Source organism: Ictidomys tridecemlineatus, chromosome 9 (genome assembly GCF_052094955.1).
Source record: "Ictidomys tridecemlineatus isolate mIctTri1 chromosome 9, mIctTri1.hap1, whole genome shotgun sequence".
NCBI lineage: Eukaryota > Metazoa > Chordata > Mammalia > Rodentia > Sciuridae > Ictidomys > Ictidomys tridecemlineatus.
The window spans coordinates 119,826,330-119,851,306 of record NC_135485.1 but is presented as its reverse complement, the minus strand read 5'-3'; the positions used below and the strand labels follow the sequence as shown (position 1 = coordinate 119,851,306).

At 34.7% G+C, this 24,977-nt stretch overlaps 1 protein-coding gene across 4 annotated transcripts in view; it reads left to right on the top strand.

Annotated features, from left to right (window-relative positions):
- Gucy1a1 (guanylate cyclase 1 soluble subunit alpha 1) overlaps positions 1-24,977 on the top strand; it is a 64,705-nt gene that overhangs the window by 25,326 nt on the left and 14,402 nt on the right. For all 4 annotated transcript variants that reach the window (XM_078021975.1, XM_078021977.1, XM_078021976.1 and 1 more), the window contains 5 exons: positions 10,344-10,696; positions 16,119-16,180; positions 19,947-20,005; positions 21,100-21,809; positions 24,272-24,757. In XM_078021975.1, the coding sequence (XP_077878101.1) occupies positions 10,442-10,696; positions 16,119-16,180; positions 19,947-20,005; positions 21,100-21,809; positions 24,272-24,757 (1,572 nt within the window). In that variant the 5' untranslated portion in view covers positions 10,344-10,441. The remainder of the gene's footprint in view (positions 1-10,343; positions 10,697-16,118; positions 16,181-19,946; positions 20,006-21,099; positions 21,810-24,271; positions 24,758-24,977) is intronic.

Genomic DNA, 24,977 nt, shown 5'->3' with positions numbered 1-24,977 from the left:
TTGCAAGAAGTAATTTCTACCATATATTCCAGTTTTAAACTTTTATTATGAAATGTCTATGTTTCTACGTTAGCTTTTATGTAAGAGATACACACTGGAATCAGAGGAAAACGGTTTGGGGTTGATGGTCTGGGAGGTTTCTTTTAACTCATCCTATTTTGAATCAACTAGAGGGGATTTTAAAACTTGGTTTGTGGTTTTGGATTTAATGGGAAAACATTCTCAACATGTTTTTTGCAAATATACAGATATATACCTGCAAAATTCATGGTCAGAAGCCCCACATCATTTCCAGTAATAGTTTCTTTGAAACTAATCACTATGTTAACATTTATAATGAACTGAATTAAATTTATAATGAATCAAATATAATACATTTTGGTGCATGTCTATTGGTAGCTTGGTTTCAACATAAGCATTAGGAAGCCTTGTCCCAGTTTCCCAGTGTTGGAGACAAAGGATCATTTGTCAAGAATCAGAAAGAGCCATTCTTATACCTGAAATCCTGGGAAGGTCCCTGACTACACATGGTGTCCAGCTACTGGGTGCCTATGCCCTAGTCACTCCCAGAGACACTTCCTCCCCTGGGTTTCCAGTACTCTAATCCACCTTCTCTACTGTCTGTGTCCACCACTGAAACACTTGTTCTTGTTATCCTCAGTTTTTCTTTTTAGCTCAACTCCTTGCTTAATTTGTTCTTAACTAAGTTGTATAAGATTCTATCTAATAATATATGGAACTCTTTCATGAACTCTTTTCATGATTTATTTAGCTTGTGATTCTTTTTGTCAAGAAACTTGGGAAAGGTTCAAATGGCTGCATTAGAAGAACCATAGACATCATTATTGTCTCTTATTCCAGAATCTTCTTTCCATATAGGACAGATTAGAACACAAATAAGTTGGCTTTACTTTACTGTTTGGTGAGTTCTATGCTAAGATCACCCTCACTTTCCCATCAAGTATGAAATGGTCTTCATATCTCCCCAGTGTTTGAAATGCTAATACAAATGTTCTATAGGTGAGATCAATGGCAGAATATTTTTACCCTGACCAGGAACACTTGCATCTCTTATTCTAATTGGATTCTCAGTCATTTCCCACAAATGCTGTAAAACAAACATGTCAATTTAATGTCCCATCTCTCCCTGGCCTTCACCTAAACCTTTCTATAAAATAAGCAAGTACTGAGCAAGTAAGTATACAGAAAAGTTAATGCTGAATTGATATTGAGCACATCTTGTAAAAAGCAATGATTAGAGGCAACAATTTTATAGCAAATATTAATTATTTTCAATCTAACATTCTAGTAAAAGAAAATCATAAAACACAGAATTTCTACTTAAACTTGATTATCATGAGATTTTTATTGCCATGTTTAGGATAATATGGATTTATAGTAAATACTATGAATTCCAATTTCATAAGAATTCCATGATTTATATAACAGTTTTGGCTTGATAAGCAGGAAAGAGCTTGAAAATCTAGCATTCATATTCTAAGATGGTAAGAAATAAATTTGACATATAACTTATTAGTTAAAAGAATTATATAGGATAAAATTGAAATGAGATCTTCCTGCTCTGAGCTGTGCTATAAACTCTATTATTTTGCCATTTAAGAGAAGGAAACATGGGGCTGGGGTTGTGGCTCAGTGGTGGAGCGTTCTCCTCACACATGAAAGGCCCTGGGTTCAATCCTCAACACCACATAAAAATAAATAAGTGGAATAAAGGTATTGTGTCCCACTATAACTAAAAAATAAATGTAAAACAAAGAAAAGGAAAAATAACTATTGACGTAGATATTACTTTCCTAGTATTTATTAATATTCTGCAGTGGAGATTATTTTATTTGTAGAATACAAAGCACTTGATTACATCCTTAAATAGGCTTTGCTAAGTGATATAAAACATTCCTGGATCTTCCTGAGAAGATAGCATGCATGTGTTAATTATTTATTTAGTGATATCTGTTAAAATCAGCAGAATGCAATGAGTGTTTCCATTGGCTGTAGGTACCCAAAGCGTTTATTGCATGATCTGTTCTAAACTTATCAGCCAGACACTGATAATATTATCTTTGTTGTAGAAAATTGACTACATACCTAGGAGAAGAAACATCATATGTTTTGCAAAGCAAATGACTTAAGACTTGAATACAAGAATGGATTTCTTTTTTCTTTTTAAATTATGGATCTGTCGGTGCCAGCCAAAACTAACCACCTTATGTATATTTTCTTTAATCCATAATTTAACACTGTTTCGTCACCACTTTACCATTTGGGGGGTTAGATGGCAGAAGCACAGTGAAGTGAAGAAATTTTTCAATGCTATACTACTCCCAAATAGGAATTGTGATAGTCAAAATGTGTTCAGTGCATTCTGGATGCTAGGACTTTTTTCTTGTTTTTTTTTTTGTTTGTTTTATTTTTTTTTTATTGCTCTTTGCTTTCGTTTCTTTGTTTCTTCCGACCTTTTTTAAAATTATTATTTGGCGATATTATGAATCAATCACAAGACCTTACACAAGTTATGCAAACTCTGTACCAATGAGCTACATCCCCAGCTCCTCTATGTATTGCTTGGTTTAATCTCATAACACATTTATGATATTGTTGCTATTAGTATTCTTACTTCTCAGATGGAGAAATTTGAGGTGAATTTGGCTAAGACCTTGACTAAGGTCACAAAGGTAGTACATGGTGGAGGAACATTTGATCTTTTAAACTCTTAACCTCTGCACTAACCCCATTATCTCAGGGCACTTCTGAGCATGATATCTACCTTTATGTGAACCTGTCCCTCCAAATCATAAAGTCTCCCATGCTAATTGCCTGCATTCATGAGACACATACACTCACACATACACACATACATGTACTTTCAAGAGCCTCAAAAAAGTCCCCTGTGAAGAAGAGCAAAAATAAGTGTATTTAAGTATGTGTTTATGTTGATATTTATGTATTTTATATATATATATATATATATATATATATATATATATATATATATATATGTTGATGTCACCGATTTAAAGGGTATACTTCCAAGCCTTCCTGTCAGAGAAAAATTTAAAAGAAGAGAAAATGGAGAAGTTACAAAGTCTTATGATCATCCACTCATAATGTCCCTTAAATGAAATGTATCAGTCAGACCAATTGTTTACTAATGAAGATTTTTTTAATTAAATCACTGTCAAATCTGTGGGATTTTAGAAAATGGAACTGTATTGACTGTTTTTTTCCAGATAGTTAAGTTGGCTTTTTGCCCTGCTTGCAAATGTAAGTCAAAATTGTTGAGGATGGAGACATTTCTGCTGTAATGTGATATGTGTTCTTGGAAAATCTCAGATGCTGCAAAACTATGCACTAAAAATAAAAGGACTATGGGAAGAAAATGTTTTGGGTGAAACCTTTCAATATCTATGAGCACTAAGTAAAGTGATAACAATCCTAAAAATGGTAAAAAAAAAAAACTTAGTAGAAAGACAATTGAATTCTAATGAAGACTGCAGTATAGTAGTAAGTACTTCCAAGATAGGGTCTCTGGTCAGATACAGCTCAGGCGATGAGTATGGGTGAAGGAGATCTAGCAAATGCCACTTCATACTGACATCATTTCCCTCTTTATAGTTGCATCTGAGCCAATTCACATTATAGAAATATATGACTCCCATTTGCAAATAGTTGAAAACAAAAAGGCTTTTGTAGGATTAAAAAGGAATTATATTTCTCCTTAACTCATTTCAAAATAATTAGTACATTTTCAGTAACTATATTTTTAAATGCCAAAGTATATGTAAAGAACTATCTTAGCAATATAACTATGATGAGAACTATAGCAAGGACCACAAGAGGTTGTTTTATATATTTTAGGAATAAAATATTGAAAAGTTTATCCAATTTCCTCAAAGCCTACATGATCCACCACAAATGGCAATAATATCTAATTCAAAGATGTATTAAATATATGTATAAGTGATAATCACATTAGTTTAATAAACATATATAATTAGGATTCATACTTCCACAGGTTCTGATATTTAATTAGTTATAAAACATTCTGTAAACATTTTGATAACCAGACTAAAAACCAGAAAATGTTTTAGAGTTATCTCCTTATCATATAGTATACTAAATTCAAAGAGGTCAGAGGACGATGAAAAAGACTGAGGATAATACTCATCTTATTTTTAATGAAGAATTAATGTTGTTAATTAAACTTAACTTGTGTTCACTAATGTAGTGTTAGCAAGGCAGATGCCATTGTACTGGGAGGGGACACCTGCTGCATTTGATCTTTGGAAGTGATGTCATTGACCTCTTTGTCTTAGAATACTTCATTAGTTTCAGAAATGCAATAGAGGTACCCTCCACTCTTCTTAAAACTATCTGGAGACAGCTTCTAGTTGAATACCGATATAGTCTATTGAAAATGTGAATGTTCTATCCAGTAACATAAATTGGAGTTTGTTTTCCCTTATGTTAACCTTTGAGGAAACAGCAGAAATAACTTTCCAAAAAAATTTTTAACAGGAAAAATATAATACCTCCTTCAAGGTATTATATAATTTTGAAACCCCCAAATTTGGGCATGGTTACTATTTAATAACCAGGGACATAGGAAATATACTATATTTTATCTTGAGTGTTAAAAATGGTCCCCCAATTTTTTCATGGCCTGTAGTATTGAGAAAGCAAGTCACATGATGTGATTTCCTCTCCTTTGGAACCCATAGCCAGTTAGTAGGCAAGACCTATGGATTCTCTCAAAAATTTTTCTGCAGTTGGTCTACTTTCTCATCCTCAGGATCACCATTTCAACCTGACACAGGTCTGCCATCTCTCCATCTTTGAATCATTTTTCATTATATATCTCAAAACATCTTTTGAAAATACAGCCTAAGTTATTCACAAACTTGCTTCTCACTTATTTAATTGATTTCCCATAAAATGGAGTTTCAACTTGTTTAATGTGGTTTTCAGAACCTTGCAAAATTCTGACCTCTACTTCTTTTATCTCTCACTCCTATGACTTTGTTCTCTCACACACTGTATTTCCACTAGCCTAGAATTATCTCATTTCATATTGCAGATTAGGTATTACTGGATCTGTCTTTATCTCCAAGCATGCAGTTCTTTCTGGAACTCTTCCCCTGGCTTGGCTCTGTTCTTATGGGAATAAATTTGGATGTCTGATTTGCATTCCTAGAGAACACTGTGTGCTTCCTCTTGTTGTGGCACATGCCACACTTGGGACTGATGTCCTAGAAATAGTTTTCCTACTGGGATGCAAACTTCTTTGAGAGCAGGGGAAGCCCCTTGTGCATCTCCCGCTGATACAGAACGCCTGGTACATAGCAAGGCATTGCAAATATTTATGAAATGAACTATATGAAGTAGGAGATAATCCAGTGATATCAAAGAATGTACTGGAGTCAAGATTATGAAAAAGAAAACACAAATGAATGGAGAATCCAAGAATATTAAAAGTCAAAAGATTCTTGAGTTTTAACTTTTAGGCATCATTGAATTTAACAAGGTGGTTTCAGTAACACACTGGAAGCAAAAGCCAGAGAGTTTTAGACTTAGGAATAAATATCAATTCAGGAATTGAACAGATTCCACGGGCATGATCTCTCAAGAAGTGTGACAATAAAACAATTATAATGCTAGGAAGGAAGGACATGATGAAGGAGTCAGAATTGGGTTTGCTTTTTAAATTATTTTTTTAAACTTAGTATTGGAGAAACTTGGACACGTCTTCCAATTTTTCTACTACTTTTTGCTGCTTTCCTGATATAGCACAGAGAAAGTTCTGTAAACATTTCCTACTGCATAGTGAATTTTAAAAGACTTATTTTGGGGATTTTATTTATTTATTTTTTCTTATTTGGGGGGGTAGTCACCAGGAATTGAACTCAGAGGCACTTGACCACTAAGCCACATCCCCAGCCCTATTTTGTGTTAAATTAGAGACAGGGTCTCACTGAGTTGCTTAGCCCCTCACTTTTGCTGAAGCTGGCTTTGAACTTGTGATTCTCCTGCTTCAGCCTCCCAAGCTGCTGGGATTACAGGTGGGCGCCACCACACCTGGCATGTTTTTTTCAATACTTAAGGAAGGAAAACTTTCTAGAGTTTTAGTCTACCTGAAAATTTAGCTCTTTTTTTCTCGTTTGTTTATGAAAACAGGTGCTATGGTTTGTCCTGGTGTATGCAAATTTTATCCTTACCAAAACAATTTAGTCTTGAGTTCTCCTATTGACTACTATTAAATGTCCAGACTTTGAGATTTGATTGTAAAACATATTTTCTCTTTAGTCACATATTTGGCATGTTCAGGCTCTAGGTCTGATATTAAACATTGGATATAGTTACTTGCATTTACAATGGAGACTCAGTTCTTATGCTGTCCACCCATTACACCCCACCCCTCAAGCCCCATTTCTTCTTTCTTTTCTTTTCTTTCTTTCTTTTTTAATTTAGTGGTGGTACAGGTGATTAAATTCAAGGTTTCATGTGTACTAGGCAAATGTTCTACTACTGAGCTACATCCATAGACCTTTTAAAAATGTTTTATTTTGAGACAGGGTCTCAACAAATTATCCAGGCTGTTCTCAATCTTGCAATCCTCTTTTCTCAGTCTCCTGAATCACTGGTATTACAGGTTTGTGCCACAGCACCAAGCACCTATTTCTAATTTTGAAATCTGCTGCTAGAAAAGAGGCATTTAGTGTCAGAGTACCTAAATAGTGTTTTCCTCAGATCCACATGATTTTGTTACATGAAGTAAACAAGGTGTTCATGGTTAATTAAAGTTTCAGTAGAGAGTCCCCTTACCTGAACAATAATGTCTCTGATTATGAGGATAAGGCTGGTAGCTGGGTCATTATTCCCAGCCCAACAAAGTTAATCACTGACTAGTAAAGGTGAGAAAACATTCACTATATTTGGAAATGGATTAATCTTCAACTTTTGGGATAGCAAGTACTTCTCTACATTTCTGAGAACAAATGATCCTGCTGCTCATCAGTATCTTGTCATCAAGTTTATTATTCTAATTTATTTTTCCCCTTAACATGTTATGACATTTCTATAATCCTCTGTGTTCTGAGTTCATCAACTCAGGGAACCATTTCTGAAGTTGTTGATGATGTTACTCATAAAAATCATCACTAGTTTAATGGAAGAATGCACTCTGTATTCCTGGTCGACAAACTAAGAAACCAAGATGAACATAGGTTTCCTGTAAAGGTCCGTGTGTAATTTCACCAGAAATTACAACCATGAAGAATGCTAATTTATTTGTTTATACACATGGGACTTAATGAGACTAAAAATTTAACTAATCTTGAAGTAACCACAACTCATTTCCTGTTGCCCTTTTTAAGTTGATTAAAAACAAACAAACAAAAAAAACAGGGACATTTTCTGGAAATTAGGGTACTATGCAATACAGGAAAAGAAAGAATTTTAAGAGAGGATGATTGGTCAGTTGTATACATCTAGAACCAGAATGAATAGACAGATAAGAATTAAAATGTTGAGTTTGGTTCCCAGAGTTGAAATCCAATGTGAATGAGAGATTAAGTATAGTACAAAAGTTATCATAAGCTGTATTCTGCCAAACATCCAAGTCCAATACTAAAATTCTAATACGTATTAGAATAATTTATTTTAGAAAGAAGTTCCATATATTTTGTCAGATGCAATCTATAATATTCTCTTTCTCATTGCCTTCATTTTTTGAGTATCTTCTCTTGCTAGTCTTTGTAGTTATATTTTGAGATAATTGAAATTATGACATTCAGTTACCATTCTTTCTTGTTGGCATTGATGCAAATATTGGCATTTTTATTTTTTTTAGAATAAATAGGTATTTAAGATTATCCACCACAATCTGTTTGATTATTTTCAAGTTTTACAAAAGGTGGATCCACAGACCTGGTATGTAGCTTAGGGGAAGAGCATTTGCTAAGCATGCAGGAGTCCCCCCGAGTTTAGTCTCTAGCACTACAAACAACAAGAGTTAGATGCACATAGTTGCTTCTTTTGGAAAGAAAGAAAAGCAGGAAATGAATATGAAAAAGTAACTCTGGCCTTATAGTCAGATCAAATGTTTCATTTAAATTACTCAGTTTTTTACAACCAGGGGTCAGCAGATGATCAGATTTGCAGCGTGATTTTACAAATAAGATTTTAATGGGATGTATCCATGCTCACTCCTTTGTTTAGGGTCTGTGGCTGTTTTCATGCTGCAACAGTAGAATTGAGTAGTTGCAAACCAGGCTGCATAACCTGCAAAGCTGGCCCTTTACAGAAAATGTTTACTCATTACAGATTTAAACCATAAATCAAAATAGAAGTTAGTAAAAATAAAAATTAGAAGTTTAGAAGTCAGTAAACAATAATAGTAAGATAATATTAGCATTATGTTGAGATGTGATAAAATGGAGATGTGGATTTTTATTGAATGAAGGCTCAAAGGGAATGTGGCTGGAAACTTTAGACTTTTAAGTCTTTGAGAATGCATATAGCCGTTCCCCAACACTGTATGACCTTTGGCCTGCCTCAGTGAATGGTTGAGATAAATAGTTCTATTCCCTTTGGGCGGAATATATTTTCTGCTCTCGAACACATGGAATCTTTCTTTGTGCCCTATTGATTCATAAATTACATGTAATCACAGAATTGGGGTATAACTTTAAGTGACAGCCCTTTCTGGCAGCTTCTGGCAGCATCCATAGTGTCCCTGTATCTGATATGCATGACACCTCCTGGGTGTCCATAGTTGAATTTAGTTTTCTTATTTTTCTCCATTCAGAAAAATGAATTGTCCATTGTTCAAATATGATAAGGTAAGTTACCTGTGACAATTTACATACATAGTGTGAATATATTTAGGGCATTGGAAAACACAGAAAAGAAAAAGATCACATTCCAGTACTAAAAATTGAAATATAAACTGTGTGTTGGATGATTAGATACCATTATCCAAATGACAGAAGATACAGATTTCTGATTGATTTTTAATATAAACTTGTAAGTCATGTTTTTTTTCAGATAAACTTATCTTAGTTTATAGACTAAGCCTGATTATGTAGAAATTGGTCTCACTTGGAATTAGTCTGGGTAATAGAAAACAGGTTGGCTCAGAAGTCAGATAGACCTACAATTGCAATACTAGCCCTGTCAGTTTCTAGCTTTTCACTTGCAAGAAAATGACCTGAGCTTTGGAGCCTCTGGCCCTTTGGGGATAATAATACCTGTGTCATATGGTTGCTGATAGGATTAGTTATAAATATAGAGTCCCAAAACTGTGTCGCACACATTGTAGGGAATTTGTAGCTGTGGGTTCTTTTCCATTATTCCTTGAGTTATTCTTTTTTTCTTTAGAGTAAAAAAGAGTTGGTGGATCCAGTCAAAGATCATTAGTGTTGTTAATGACGTGTTGAATTCAAACTAGACAGTTTTAGTGACAATTAACTAGCAATAATTGAGTTATGAATTATGTGGAGATTTACAATCATGACATCGACAAAAAAGTAGAAGGGAGAATATGCAGGAATGGAGATGTGTATGAGTTTAGTGGGCCTGGAAAGAGAATCTTTCTTGGTTTATCCACGTGTTCTCTATATATGGATCCTCAGACACCTGAAAATTCCATATGTTCTTAGTCATGAGGAGTTCTTTGAAGAGAAATTAATTTTTTGATAATATTTTAAAGTTATTTTGCTATTTATAGTGATAAATGTTTTCATTTGCAGTAGTCATTTTTATTGATCTTGTTTTTCATCTGAAATTCCATACTCCAGGTCCAAAAACATAACATTGGGCATCATTATGTCTTTTCATATATACTTTCTTCTTTAGGTATTTTTTAGGAGATATTGGTTTATACAATTCATATTTTTTTTAGAAAGAAGAATGGAATAATGATGGAATGTAGTAATAAAACTAATAAAATATAGATTTAGACGTCAATTTTTGGCATGGTATTCCACTGTTAAGGAATCAAACTAGAGCAAATGGATTATAAAAATAAAAATTAGTAGTTTGTGTTAAGAACATTTCAGAAAAAAAAGTTTATTTGACAAATGTTAAAACACTAAAAGCAAGTATTTTACTACAGTAGTAGAGTTAAATGTGCACATATTAAATATCTTTGCCAGATGTTCTACTCATTTTGTAATTGGCACCTGCATCATTTATATATATTTAATTATTTACTTGAAAATAATATGACTCTATGGTCTTTATTTTCTGGCACCTGTCTTCCTCTTGTTTTCGTAAGTGTAAAAGGTCACTCCTCTTAGTCCTCTTTCTGTTCTCTTTGCCCACAGACACACCGGTCAACAGTGTCCTTGAATTGATAGTGGCTGTTGCTTATCAGGACAGCAGTTCAGCCAGCAGAAATCACAGCAGAGACAGCGCCAGCATCATGTTCTGCACAAAGCTCAAGGATCTCAAGATTACAGGGGAATGTCCTTTCTCCTTACTGGCCCCAGGTCAGGTTCCTAAAGATCCAGCAGAGGAGGTAGCAGGAAGTGCAGAGAGCTGCAAAGCAGCCCTGCCCATCTGTCAAGACATCCCTGAGAAGAACGTACAAGGAGCACTTCCACAAAGAAAGACCAGTCGGAGCCGAGTCTATCTTCACACCTTGGCAGAGAGTATTTGCAAACTGATTTTCCCAGAGGTGAGTGAGTGCATATCCTTTAGAGAGGTTAATGATATTTTGAAATTGTAAATACACACACATACACACATACACACACACACACTCAAGTATGTTTAAGGAAAATGCTTAAACACTTGCTTTCTCACTTTTAAGGTTATACTAAATACAGAATATTTCCTTAAAACATATGAAGACATTTTTAAGAAGAACCATGCTCCAAATTGTGTTTAGTCTTAAAACGTTTAACATCTTGAATTATTTTCAAAAAAGATTATGAATTTTGACAAACTTTATCACTTTGGGCAACTGTTTAACTGCTGATAGCCTCAGTTTCCTCATCTGTGAAATGAAAATAATAATATTATTTAGTCCCTAGAATTTTCTGAGTACTAAGTGGAATCATCTGTAGTTCTTGCCATACCATAAGTGCTCAGTAGCTTTATCTATTGTTTTAAAATTGAATTCTTTGAAGAATAATGTGCTTTCTGACAGGCTTTCCTGTCCTAATTCCAAAGAGTATCATTTATTCCCTGCCAACTTGCAGAAGTCTGGAAATCTCCTTTTTTTATTGGCTCTGAATCTAAAAACTGTACAAATTAGATTTAACCCAAGCATTTCCTTGGGTCAGAGACATGAGCTTGTGATTTTCAGTGTCTCACTGTTGTTAACTCAGCAGTGATGATAAAGGAATACTTATGCACCATTACTGGGATTGTAAATTAGTACAACCACTATAAAAATCAATATATAGGTTTCTCAAAAGATTAGTAATGGAACCACCATATGATCCAGTTATATAACTCCTCAGTGTTTATCCTCAAGTACTAAAGTTAGCATTTAGTGTGGTATATGTTTGTAGCAGCACAATTCACAGTAGCCAAATATGGAACCAGCTTAGGAGTCTGTTACAGATGAATGAAAAAAGAATTGTGAGATATATATATATATATACATATATATAAAGGGGTTTTATTCAGCCATAAAGAAAAATGAAACTATGTCATTTTCAGGAAAATGAAGGAACTTGAGAGCATTATATTAAGTGAAATAAGCCAAACTAGAAAGTCAATGTTTATATAAAGAGAAAAAGAGGAAAAGAGGGATGGGATCTTATGAAACTAGAAGGGAGACAAATAGAGTAGAGGAAGGGGAACTAGGGAAGGGAGGATAGGAGGAAAGAGGTGTTGATGAATTAAATTTACCAAATTATATTGTTGTATTGTGTGCATGTTCAAATATGTAATGATGATTTCCATCATTATTTATAGTAATTATAATGCACCAATAAAATGTTTAAAATTTCTTTATCTTGAAGAGAGAGAGGGTGAAAGGAAACTTTAGAACACGGTATTTACCAAAGGAAGTCAAATATTTAAGAAATGGAGGTGGAGAGCTCCTCTCTCCCTGCAGGGCTAAAGAGAAGAGCAGTTGAAAATCCTTATGATATCTTCATCCCTTTTCGATATTCATAGGTTTATATAAACTCACTTAATCTATAAAGTTGAACACTGACATAGTCATAATTCAGCTATCATAATATGTTGATAATTTTAATTAATAAAAAATCAACCTTTTACTGATGCAGAGCACCAAAGAACCCAGACTCACTGACATTTAGATATAAAAGGAATTTCAAAGAAAACTCCCTCCACCTGCAGGCAGGAAGTATCAGAGAAATTTAGTGACTTAACCGAAATCAAGCAGCTTTCAGTGGTTAGAGCAGTAACTGATTTAAAAATAAGGGTAGAATGAGAAAGAGGAGACAAATTGATGCTTAAAGGAAGATGCATCAGAACTAGAGGAAAGTTGAGGGAGCTTACTACAAATATTATATTATCACTATAGTATTTTGGCTTATTATCATTGAAATGGAAATATTTAATTATGTTCACTCCTCTTCAGTCATTAGACAACCAGCTTTGACTAGGATGAGAAATATAGCCCTTCTCAGGGAGTGTTTGTATCATAGTCTGAGAAGTGGTTAATACTCTTATTTCCAAGCATAGAGTGAAATGCGCAGAGGTGAACAGATGGTGATTATGAGAAAATTGGATTGCTTCCATCCTTTCCCTGAGTTCTGTCACTTTAGCTTTAATATTTTGTTGGATAAATTTTGAAGTGCTACATTAAGAATATATACATGTTGGAATCTCTTTTTGAAACAATCTGATTCACTTGATAGTGTTCCAAAAGGCCCATAAATTCTCCTCATTCTTTTTCCTTTTTGATCTTCTAATGAGTAGTTTCAAATGACTTGTCTTTGAATTTGCAGATTCTTTTGCTCTATCAAGTCTGCTACTAAAACTCTTTATTGAATTTGTTAGTTTAGTTAATATGTTATTGAACTCTGGAATTTCTGTTTGATTCATTTTTTACATTTTCTACTCCTTTTCTTTTATTCTCCATTTGTTCACAAAGTTTTCTTGACTTTGTCTATTTGTGCTATCTTATAGCTTACTGAGCAAACATTGTTATTTTGAATTTCTTGTCAAGTAATTCATAGTTCCTTGTTTCTTGATGGTAGGTTATTAAACATTTATTTTGTTCTTCAGTTGTGTCACATTTCCCTGGCTCTTTGTGTTCCTTATAGCTTTGTTAGGTGTCTATCATGTGAAGAAGCAATCATCATTTGAGTTTTTATAAGCTGGCTTTAAAGTTATTGGAAATACCTTCAACAACTGTCAAAGCTAGAGATTCTGTGGCCTTCTGAAATCTTTTCAATGGATGTGCATGTTCCATTTCTCTCCCTCTCTCTTGGAGAAGTCACGGGATTGTGTGAATTCTGTTATTCTTTGAGACATGTGGGCCACTATAAACTGCCCTACTTTTTTTCCTAATGAAATGTTCTGAAATGCCAGGGTGGAATATGAAATATAAGTTATATTTTTGCTTTCTCTTTATTTTGAATAAACTGTGTTGTTTTTTCATGAACTCACAAAAATACTCAAAGAATTGACTAGTGTCATGTAGCAGAGAGGACAAGGCTATAGGAATTATAGTAGGAAGAAGTATGACTCTTCTTCTTCTCCATCTGAGGTCATTTACCATATGACAGTAAATGCCCCATTGATGAAAACAGTTGAAAAGTGTACTAATCAATCTGAATTTCATCATTGGCTGTCCAAACATCTGCTTGTCTTTGATATATACCTCTATTTTTTACTGTTTCTTTTTCAAATTGACAGATTTAATGTTCAGCCTGTTTTAGTTTCAGTTCTATCAATAATCCAAAGGAAGAAATTCAAAATAGTATTTGACATCATAGTTCTTATTTTAGGTAATCAGATTTAACTCTTTGATTATGTTTTTGTGAGGGATGGCAAGTATTAAAATTCATTATCATTAGAAAATTTACAATGGGAGCTGTTCTTCCAGAGTAGTGGAATATTTGAGTTTAAAAGGTCTTGATCGTTACATCCAAATTTGTAATTTTTGTCTGAAAAAAAATGAAAGCACATAAAGTTAAAATACCAATTTAAACATAAAAAACATAATTGGAGTCATGAAAAACTCTTTGCATCTCAAACATTTATTGGTCTTTTACTATTATATTGTTTATTTTTTTCATAGATGTTGCCCCCTGATAATCCTGTGAGCTCCTCAGGCATAGAGTCTAAGAAGCTTTAATGGAGTTTGAGCCTTAGTTGTAGAAAATCTGATCCGTTTTCTGAATTGAATCAATTACATTAGATATGCTCACATAAATGGTTTTACCCCATATCACAGATCTAGAGAAGAAGAGGATATGAAGAGAATCATGAGGTTCTACATATGTTCCAGAATATTGGGTTGTAAGGAGAAATAAAAGAAGCAATGTTATAATTTACCCTTATGAATTAAAGTATACTTGGTCTATTAAAAATCGTATACAAGTGAAAAACCAATTGAAGTAGTGACATCCAAAAACTATGACAATGAAATTCTGACCATCGAAAGTCAGAATTTCTGGTCATCCAAAGTCACATCCATGTTGCCTTAAATCGTAATTATTCATGAAAATTTCATTCAGAGTGCATTCATAACACAGCTACTAGTTCTACTGGTGGGACAGTACATGAGGTTCATCATCCAGAGTGCTGAAAAAGCTGAATTTCTGAAGAGCAGAACATTACCTTGATATTACTAGTAACAGAGTGTTGAAATGGATATAAATCCATGAAATCATGGGCTTGAGTGATTTCTTTCTTTCTGCAAAATATATTAATATGGAAAATGTTTCATAAATAATTCAGGGTTGCTGCCTTTGTGAATGAGGTCTCAGTTTTCCTTCATAGTGTTTGCTACTCATTTTTTTTTTAATTTTTATTACCTATCTCTTCCACTGGGGTGAGTGTACAACCTAGAATAGCACTTGCTCATAGTAGATAGAATATACATATTTATTGAATGAATGAGTTACATTCCTTCTGTTCACTATTCAAAAGTCTTGAATGCTCAATCTGTAAAATTTTATTAGAGAAGTGTTATAGTCAAGTATAGAATGTTACTCTTAGAATTTCTTACAAATTATTTCCAAACTAAACTAAGTTGAATTATCTTGTTTATATATGAATTGCTGCTCTGATCAAGAAGGTTTTTTGTTTGTTTTGTTCTTGGCACTGGGGATCAAACCCAGGGCCTTTCACTTGCTAGGTAAGTGCTCTATCAATGAGCTACAACTATCCTAAATCAGGAACTCCTGATTATGGTTTTGAGGAGAGAAATGCAAACAATTCTGTCACCAGAATATTTTTTCTTCCTTTTCCTCAGGACTATCCCTTTGTGTCTTTCAGTCAAGACCCTTTTTGGTGTTTCATGATCTTCTCATTGCCAGCAGGGAATAAAAAATTGGTCATTTTCTTCTAACCTTTGCTGCCCTTATAAGAGAGGGAGGAGGAATGGTCCTTATTCCTACTGTAGCTGAGTTTGGTGAAGCAAGTGCATTCCAGCTTTTCCATTTTGGATCAGAACTCATTTTCCTAAAGAAGAAAGTATAAAAGTCCAATAAAAAAACATTAGTACTATACTGGAGAGACATAATGAGTTATTTGATGCTGTGGTTGAAATAGTGGCAGGGCATCTAGGGGAATTTCCTGAACCAATGAGTGATGCCTATGGATTCTATAGAAGACTTGACATTACCAAACTGGAGTCTTTTGTTTAGATTCAGACTCAGCTTTATTGTCCTGTGGCTGTCAGTGATATCATGGCTAAAGAGGCAAAGCCTGTGTTCAACCTCACAGCCAAACTCACATTAGTCTGAGCTTATTGTTTCTTCCCAAGTTAGAAGAACACATAGCAACCCAGTCCCAGCTTCCAAAGTGTAAACCTACTATATTAAATCATTCAGGCAAGAAAGTTTCTCTTTTTTTAGAACCTTCAGAATGATTTTTAAAATCTGCATTTTTCAAATGAATTGTTAGGTAAGGAAATGTTTAAAACATTTCTTTTCAATTTTCAGTTTGAACGGCTGAACCTTGCACTTCAGAGAACATTGGCAAAGCATAAAATAAAAGAAAGCAGGTAAGTTGAACCACTTTAGTTCTGTGAACTCCCTGTTATAACTACTAATATGACTGAAAGTAGCCAGTACTTACTGCATGCATCAACCTTTAATGAATCATTATGATATGCCAGAAATGGGCTAAGTATTTTAGCAGCTACTAATTTGAAAGTAAGTGCATTTATTTTTCACATTTCATAGAAGACTAAATTAGGGTTTATGCAAAAGTTTTAGGATTTTACAACTTTGTAGGAGTATGAAATTCAGCTTGGGTTTTTTTTTTTTTTTTTTTTTTACAGCTCATGATTTTAACCATGTTTCCATATACTTCTACTATCAACAAGCTCCCATAAGGTTTATACTTTCATATATACTAAGGGGTTATGTGTAAAATATTTAGGAAGTATTTAGCAAAATATTTGATAAGGCATAGACAGAAAGAAATCAGAACAGAGGTCCAAGTAGTGTGCTAGCGGGCACTCTTACCCTAACACACATATTTCAAAATGTTCAATCTTTAGCGAATGTATCAGAGAAGGTAGAAGTATCAAGATGGTAAGAGGAAGGGGATCCAGGCTTGGGGAAGAAGCTAAGTTACTTACTAATTCTTAAGGAAGTTCTTCAGTATCAGCATTCTCATAACCAGTTTGGCTGCTCTGGTGAATATGATCATATTCTGTGTGTATGTGTATACTCTCTTTTAAAATTTTCCTTGAAAAAATTTTGAAGGAGACTTAATGTAAGGCAACATTTCTTTTTTAAGCTGACATGTATCCATTTCTCAGCACCTTTATGGCTGGTGAATAATTTGATCAGCCCTATTTCTGAAACCTTGAAATTTCAAGGATAACTTAATTTTTTCAATAATACAATAAATATTTGAGTTATATTTGCACAATTGAACACTGGAATGTTGCAAAGCAGTTACCATCATTGGGATATTTTATAAATGCATTCATATTATCTCCTACCCAAGAGTGGATAATCTGTCCTGTGGATTATCTGGGCTTAATTTTCCTGGCTGACTGACTGGTCCCAGGCTACAGGCAGCAGAAATAAGCCAAGATGGGGTCAGGGAGAGGTTCAGAAGGAGAGAGTGTGAATCTATGTGTCTGACAGAAGCTTTGTTTACACGAGTGATATGAAAAGCATTCCAGGAGGCCTCTGACCTTAATTCTCAGTCAGACTGATAAGATAGCCACAAGTCATTCTTGCCCTGCTACTGTGTCTGTCTGCTTAAGTCCTTGGCAGCCAGTTCACTGGAAATTTATTCTTAGGGCTTTGCATCCTGAAATATTCTGACAACCACAGACAAATATGCAGAAAGGATGTGTTCCCAGGGCCATATCTCTTAAAATAAATCTCACAACTTAATAAACAACAATCATTTTATTTGGAAATCTTAAAAACCAGTTTACCACTTTCCCTATTTCTTACAGGACAAAAAGATAACTGTCCTTTTAAATGATATAATTGTTAATTGTTAACAATTGTTAATTGGATTGTTAATCCTAGGATTGCTTTGCGGATGAGCAAAATGGCTCTTCTTTGCTCTGCTTTTTTTTTAAGTTTTGGGCAGTCTCTTTTTGTTTCTGTTTCTCTCCTTCACTTGCTCATCGACAAGTCACATATCATTTTCACTGTTCTCTGTTTGCCAATGGATATACACAACTTAACCTTTTTTTATGTGGCTTATTATTTTCTGGAACTTGAAAAACAAACAAACAAACAACAACAACAACAAAAATACCCAATATATTAAACAGGAAATTGCCCTTGACTGAAGTTCTTCATCCCCACCCCACTACCATTACCTTTCTCCTGTTTCAGAGAATGAGTTTTAGTGTGGTCATTATGTCACCCATGTTGATTGCTCAGAGAGCTTTTGCTTTGTTTCTTCTTCTGGGATCTTCTAATCATAGCATCATTTATATGAATTCATGGGTAGAGTATGTATAGTGTGTGTGTGTGTGTGTGTGTGTGTGTGTGTGTGTGTGTTGCATACATGCATTTGCAAGTGATTATGACTGCTTGTATTTTTTGAAGATGAATTTTGAAGAAATTCAGGTGCATGAATTGCACTATGTGCTCTTTGGACAAACTAACCTCTGTTCACATCTCGTATCATGGGTGCTAGGAAACTGCAGTGTTGACAGCGGCTTGCTCCAGCAGTGGAGGCGGGATATCCCAAGAGCAAAGCCAGCCTCAGCACCTTAGCAAGGCCCTGTCTCAAAATTAAAAATAAATAAATTTAATTTAATTTAATTTAAAAAGGACTGGGGATGTGGCTCAATGGTTAAGTTCCCCTGGGTTCAATCCCTGATACAAAAAATGAAGGAGGGAAGGAATGAAGGAGGGAAGGAAGGAAGGAAGGAAGGAAGGAAGGAAGGAAGGAAGGAAGGAAGGAAGGGAGGGCAAGCACAGGGTGAGGAAATCTGCTCTCATTCTTTATGAAAAAAAACAGAAGTTGCATAAATGAAGAAAAAATAATCCAAGAATTGATTAATATAGACAAATATCTAACAATATTTGGGGATCTCTAGATCCAAATTTCATATAATACATACACACATATTCATATATGTATATACATGCATACATGAATAAATCATAGGGTGATTTTCAACCCATTTAGATAAAATATTTTTCCTAGTATTGTAAATAGTTATAACTAGTATACCTTTATATGACAAATTACTGAACTGGCCAGTTTCCCTCTTAAACATATTTCCTTGTGAAAACTTCTCAACATTATATTGAAATTATATTTAAAAATTTAAATTTACCTGATTGTAAACTTGATTCATCTAATGGCAAATTGAACCACAAATAGAACCTTGGGTGTCTTTTAATATGCTTCAGTAACTTACTAGATTTTGTTATAATCATATCATGGGTGTCAGAAATTCACCCTCCCCCCCATGAATTCATACAAATGATGCTATGATTAGTTAGAAGATCCCAGAAGAAGAAACAAAGCAAAAGCTCTCTGAGCGACCTACCTGAGTGACATAAGGACCACACTAAAACTTAATACATTGACAGGTTATCCTGTTGAAATTACTGAAATATTTTTTATTAATCAGAATGTCTGCTATTAGGTTATCAATTTCTGTGCTATAAAAATAAGTGCAGTTTGGTTAAATACTATATTTCTCTGGTTACTAATTTTCTATACCAGAGTAAGAATAAAAGTATAATTTGATGATGTCTGAGATAAATATGTAGAGCTCTAAACCCAAAAAGCAAGAAATACTGTGTATTTGTTTAAGAAAAAACCAGCAAAGCAACAGTGATACTTAAAAGTAAAATCCCTCATTATGTGGATTTTTTTTTAGATAGATGATAAGAAAACTCTCAAGATTTATTACTATCTTTGTGTGGGAGGGCTGGGGTTACTGAACCCAGGGCCTCATACATGCTAAGCAAGCTTTTTACCACTCAGTCACATCTCAGCCCTCATTACCTCTTCTTGAGCAGGTTACACTCCTGGTTCTCTGTAAGTGCATATTTCCTTTAGTATTAGTCTATGTAAAATGAACATCAAAGGCAAATATGCTTTAATAAAGATGAGGAAATACTCTATGTCATGTAGTTCACATATAGTTTGGACTTTCCCAACATTGCTTTGGACTGTACATGTCACTGCTCTGTTCTTGCAAAGTTGCTAGACAATATTTGTCTCTACAAAGCTATTACCTGTCATAATTTCTATATGTTTCCTATAATATGGATTTTTAGCATTCATGTATCATTTTATAATTTAAGATATTGAATTATTTCCAGGAGATTTTTAGAAAGAGAAGACTTTGAAAAAATAATTGCAGATCAAGCAATTGCAGCAGGTAATAGAAATATTTTCTTAAAAATACTTATATTTACTTGTGGGTGAAGTGGTCAATATTTTACACTGTGTTAATGTAATGTGATGTATTATATGTTATTGTTTGATCTCAAACATGTCCTCTTTTTACCATCATTATTGACTGAGAAGTGGATAAGGCTAGATGGGAAACTGACTTACAAACATTCACAGGCTTTGGTCTTGAGCCCAAGCATTTCTAATTTATACACAAGAAATTCTGCTCAACAAGGTAAAATAAAGAATGTTTTTAAAGGTTGTAATCAATCATGGGAGAAAGGGTTTTCTGTGTTCCCACGTTAATAACTAGCTTGGGGGAAAAAATAGAGGAGTGACTATTGTACTGCCTTTTTCAAATTTGAATACATGGACCAAGAGGTTGCCTCTTTCTAAAAGTACAATTTGTACAGAATTATGATAATAATGGCTAATTTATATTGAGCCCATCTTAGGAGCCAGATATTATTCTAAACATCATCTCCACATATCACAATAGTGTCTTGAAGTGGTTAGTGTTATTTTTCCTACATCACAGAGGAGAAAATGTGGTACACAGAGGTTTGGGAAGTAGAAGCTGTAGAAAGTAAATAATATATTTCAAGCAAATATTCATCCAGGTAATATTAAATAACAAGGATCCATTCTGCTCAGAGGGAAAAAATGCTTTATAATTATCTCCACACAAAATTGAGTCTCACCGCCATTGATATTAAATTGATTCCAGTGTTTGACACACTACAGGAGGTGAGGCATTTCATAAGGTTTTTGTCATTAATGGAGAGATGGGAAGGCTTTTTCCTAAGTGGACTTAATCCTGAGATTCTAATTGTTGTCTTACAGTTAAGAGAGATTAAAAGGTAGTTTATTACACTAAATTGGTCATTTAAAAAGATAATCTGAGGATTTTTTACTCAGAATTTTTACCAGAATTTTAGAAGCTAAGCGGTATTGATAATTTGACTCTACTTATTTGATTTTGGTTGGAGCTCTTATTTAGAGGAAATAGATAAAGAGGAAACTAAATAAGCAAATGAAACCAGGTTGAAAATAGGAGTGGCATGTGCTCTGTGTTGTCAGGGGTTCCAGCGGAGACCATCAGAGAATCTCTCGGTGAAGAGCTCTTTAAAATTTGCTATGAGGAAGATGAACACATACTCGGCGTGGTTGGAGGCACCCTGAAAGATTTTTTAAACAGCTTCAGCACCCTCCTGAAACAGAGCAGCCATTGCCAGGAAGCAGAAAAGAAGGGCAGGCTTGAAGACGCCTCCATTCTATGCCTGGATAAGGAGCATGATTTCTTAAATGTTTACTATTTCTTCCCCAAGAAAATCACATCCCTGATCCTTCCCGGTGTCATTAAGGCAGCTGCTCACACACTGTATGAGACCGAAGTGGACGTGTCCTTGATGCCTCCCTGTTTCCGGAGTGACTGCACGGAATTCGTCAATCAGCCCTATTTGTTATACTCTGTCCACGTGAAAAGCACCAAACCGTCTCTGTCCCCCGGGAAACCGCAGTCCTCCCTGGTGATCCCCGCATCGCTCTTCTGTAAGACCTTCCCATTCCATTTCATGTTTGACAAAGATCTGACCATTCTGCAACTTGGCAATGGCATTAGAAGACTGATGAACAGGAGGGACTTTCAAGGAAAGCCAAATTTTGAAGAATACTTTGAAATTCTGACTCCCAAAATCAACCAAACCTTTAGTGGGATCATGACAATGTTGAATATGCAATTTGTCATACGAGTGAGGAGATGGGACAACTCTGTGAAGAAAGCTTCAAGGGTAAGGAAAGCACAATGTTATCTTTCATATAAATTGTTATTTCATATTGGAGTACTAAAAACCATTGCATCACTTCAAATGTTTTGAATACACATTTATGTCTAAAAACAACTCCCTTCTGAGGCTGTAATGATTTCAAAATCCTTTCTGCATTCATTTACTTGCTTACTTGATTCATTAATTCACAAATATTTATTGAGTATAATTTGCCTTTCAAAATCCTTATTGGGTATTTAAATTTAAATTAGATAAGTGTTTATATAAAATTATTTTAATTACCAAATAGTTCATTTAGTTTGAATAATAAAAATATTGTTTTATAATAAGTAAAGAAAAACCACATATTGTAAGAGGTAACTAAATGAATGTTTATTTATTTGTTTGTTTTTTGCAGTGTTGAGTACCTGACACAGAGCCTTGAACATGCTAAGCAAATGCTTTACGTCTCAGCTACATCCCCAACCACTAAATTGATTTTTAATCAATACTTAATAGATATGATTAATTGCTACAGAGAGTGTGGTAGGGGATGAGTTTTGACACATCATGATAGAGAACTTTGGTAATTATTTAGTTTCAGGAAAGAAAGTTTACAGTCATAGTTGATAGTGTAAAAAAAAATCTGAGAGTCTTTGCTTATAACCCCAGGATAACCACTGTTTCCAAAACTGAAACAGCTTTAATGTTAACTTTTATAGTAAAATTAACATATCTATATGTGTTTTTAAATGACTAATACACAAAGATGTTCTTTGCAGCAAAAATTTGAAAATATCAGTTATTTAAATTTTTGTTTACAGCAAAATTATTATTTCAAAATTACTTTTTTTGCTAAACAATATGTTTTGGTCATCCTTTCATATTATTGGGTATAGATCTATTTCACTTTTTTGGAAATTGTGCTATTCCATTGGATGATCATGTTCTACTTTATTTAACCAGTCTCCCATTGAAGAATATTTGTGTTGCAAATAATTGCTTCAGTGGACACACATACATATTTGTGCACATGTGCACCAATTTTCTGTGGTCCAACTTGATCACCTCTTCCAACCCCGCATTGTGCTAGCTGGTTGGTACTCTGTTTTGTGTTTATAAAAGGCAGCATTGGTTAAGTGCTACAGGCAAAGTTGAAATAGTGACATTACTTTTTCTATAGGATCAGCTTTCTCCCAGTGAAGTCTCTGGAAGATAATGACTTAAGATACCTCTGTGGGATTTCTCATGACAATTTCTTTCTTTAAAGGCAAAAATCTTACCTTTGAGGATTTTTAACTTCCATATCTACCAAATGGAATTAGTAGCTCATGATACAAGAGGAAGAGAAAAAAAAGCATGCTAAAACAGATGGCAAAAAAAAATTTTAAAAAGGGTAGGGTAGGGAGAAAGGATAAGAAAAAGAAAAAGGAAGGGAGGAAAGAAGACTATATTTTTCATGGATACCACAAATTATACAAAAAGCGCAACTCCAGATTAGCCAATAAATAATATCAAAAGTATCAGGCATAGTGGTACATGCTTGTAATCCCAGCAGCTCTGGAGGCTGAGGCAGGAGAATTGCAAGTTTGAAAACAGCCTCAGCAATTTAGGTAGGCCTAGCAATTTAGGTAGCCCAGGTTTAGTGAAATTATTTCTCGAAATAAAACATAAAAGGGGCTCAGGATGTGGGAGGTTCAATCACTTGTAGAGAGAAAGAGAGAGGGTGTGGGGAGAAGGAAGAGAGGGAGGGAGGGAGGAAGAAGGAGAAAGAAAGAAAGAAAGGAAGGAAGGAAGGAAGGAAGGAAGGAAGGAAGGAAGGAAGGAAGGAAGGAAGGAAGGAAGGGAAAGAAAGAAAGAAAGAAAGAAAGAAGAAAGGAAGAAAGGAAGAAAGGAAGAAAGGAAGAAAGAAAGAAAGAAAGAAAGAAAGAAAGAAAGAAAGAAAGAAAGAAAGAAAGAAAGAAAGAAAGAAAGAAAGAAAGAAAGAACCGGAGTTGTGGCTCAGTGGTAGAGCACACACCTAGCACGTGTAAGGCCCTGGGTTCAATCCTCAGCACCACATAAAAATAAATAAAATAAAGGTATTGTGTCCAACTATAACTAAAAATAAATAAATAAAAGAATAAAAAAGAAAGAAAGAGGAAGAAAGGAAGAAGGAAGGGAAATATTAAAAGAATATATTAGCAAAATTATCAGCATGCTTCTTGGTAAGAAAGCCTTGAAGCCAAAATGTTTTGAATTGTCCATTGGAAATCATAATTTTTGTGTAGTGCATACACCAAAATGTTCTTCAAATATCTGCAAGCATTTTAGAACTCATATCAAATTGGAACTTTTAGGAAGCATTTTGTTCTTTTGCTTTAGGTTAAAAAACAGAGTTTGAATGCCTAGTGATTATTCCTGTATGTACTTCCTCTCTTTTTGTCTCAGAAAGATGCTGCCAACTTGAATAAACCAAAACAATTGGGTTCTCCTTTGTTTTGCAGGTTATGGATCTCAAAGGCCAGATGATCTACATTGTTGAATCCAGTGCAATATTGTTCTTGGGGTCACCCTGTGTGGACAGATTAGAAGATTTCACAGGAAGAGGGCTCTACCTATCAGACATCCCAATTCACAATGCACTGAGGGATGTAGTCTTGATAGGGGAACAAGCTCGAGCTCAAGATGGCCTGAAGAAGAGGCTGGGAAAGCTGAAGGCCACCCTTGAGCAAGCCCACCAAGCCCTGGAGGAAGAGAAGAAAAAGACAGTAGACCTTCTGTGCTCTATATTCCCCTCTGAGGTGGCTCAACAACTGTGGCAAGGGCAGGTGGTGCAAGCCAAGAAGTTCAGTAATGTCACCATGCTTTTCTCAGACATCGTTGGGTTCACTGCCATCTGCTCCCAGTGCTCACCACTGCAGGTCATCACCATGCTCAATGCCCTCTACACTCGTTTTGACCAACAGTGTGGAGAGCTGGATGTGTACAAGGTAAGGGTGGGGCAGGGCAATGGCCATTTACAGGCAAAAGTCACTGTGAAAAAAGTACTGTGCCTAGAATCTGAATTGTAATGTAAATGAAAGGCTTTCTCTGCAGGGTCAGGAAAGCTATATCCTGGAACAGTCTTTGTGTATCAATTATGTGGGTGTTCTCCAGCCCAAAATAGCTCTGGATCTGCACAGAAACAGAGCTAATTGTTCCAGAAAAGGA